Genomic DNA, 512 nt, shown 5'->3' with positions numbered 1-512 from the left:
CGCGGAGCGCGGCGCAGTCCCTGGGGCTCACCGGGCGCTACCTCTACCTGCTCTTCAGGCCTCTGCCCGGCAAGCACTTCCTCGTCCACCTGGATGCCACGACGGAGGTGTGTGGCACGGGGGGGCCTCGTTAAACAGCTGTCGTGGCTGATGGAAGGACTGGGGGGGGCAGCAGTGGGTTTAGGGGGGGCAGAACTCGGCTGGGTCTTAACTCGGCTGGTCTTTGCTCCTGGTGAGCTAGCTCAGGTGGGAGATGGTTTCCGTCCTCGTGGCATCTCTGCTGGGGAAGGGGGATGTGGAAGGGACAGGACATGCAGCTATGTGATTGTCCTCTGCAGCACTTCCCTGCTGAAGCCACCAGGGTGACTAAAGCTCTGTGCGTGTGTCTCTTCCCAGGAAAACCAGGTGGTTCGCATCTCCTTCTCCAGCCTCTTCAAGGAGTTCAAATCCACGGCTACCTGGCTGCAGTTCCCCTTCGTCTGCGGAGCGGCCAAGGGCTCGGCGTGCGAGGG

At 62.3% G+C, this 512-nt stretch overlaps 1 protein-coding gene across 1 annotated transcript in view; it reads left to right on the top strand.

Moving 5' to 3' along the window:
- Positions 1-5: 5 nt before the first annotated feature.
- The window catches only part of WDR90 (WD repeat domain 90), a gene marked incomplete at both ends in the record, with an annotated part of 26,548 nt that continues 26,041 nt past the window's right edge, over positions 6-512 (top strand). The window contains 2 exons of the mRNA XM_009078855.1: positions 6-107; positions 397-496. Coding sequence (XP_009077103.1) covers positions 6-107; positions 397-496 — 202 coding nt within the window. The remainder of the gene's footprint in view (positions 108-396; positions 497-512) is intronic.

This window comes from Acanthisitta chloris, unplaced genomic scaffold, assembly GCF_000695815.1.
Source record: "Acanthisitta chloris isolate BGI_N310 unplaced genomic scaffold, ASM69581v1 scaffold12857, whole genome shotgun sequence".
Classification (NCBI taxonomy): Eukaryota; Metazoa; Chordata; class Aves; order Passeriformes; family Acanthisittidae; genus Acanthisitta; species Acanthisitta chloris.
The sequence above is the reverse complement of the archived record's forward strand: the minus strand, read 5'-3'. Positions and strand labels throughout refer to the sequence as shown.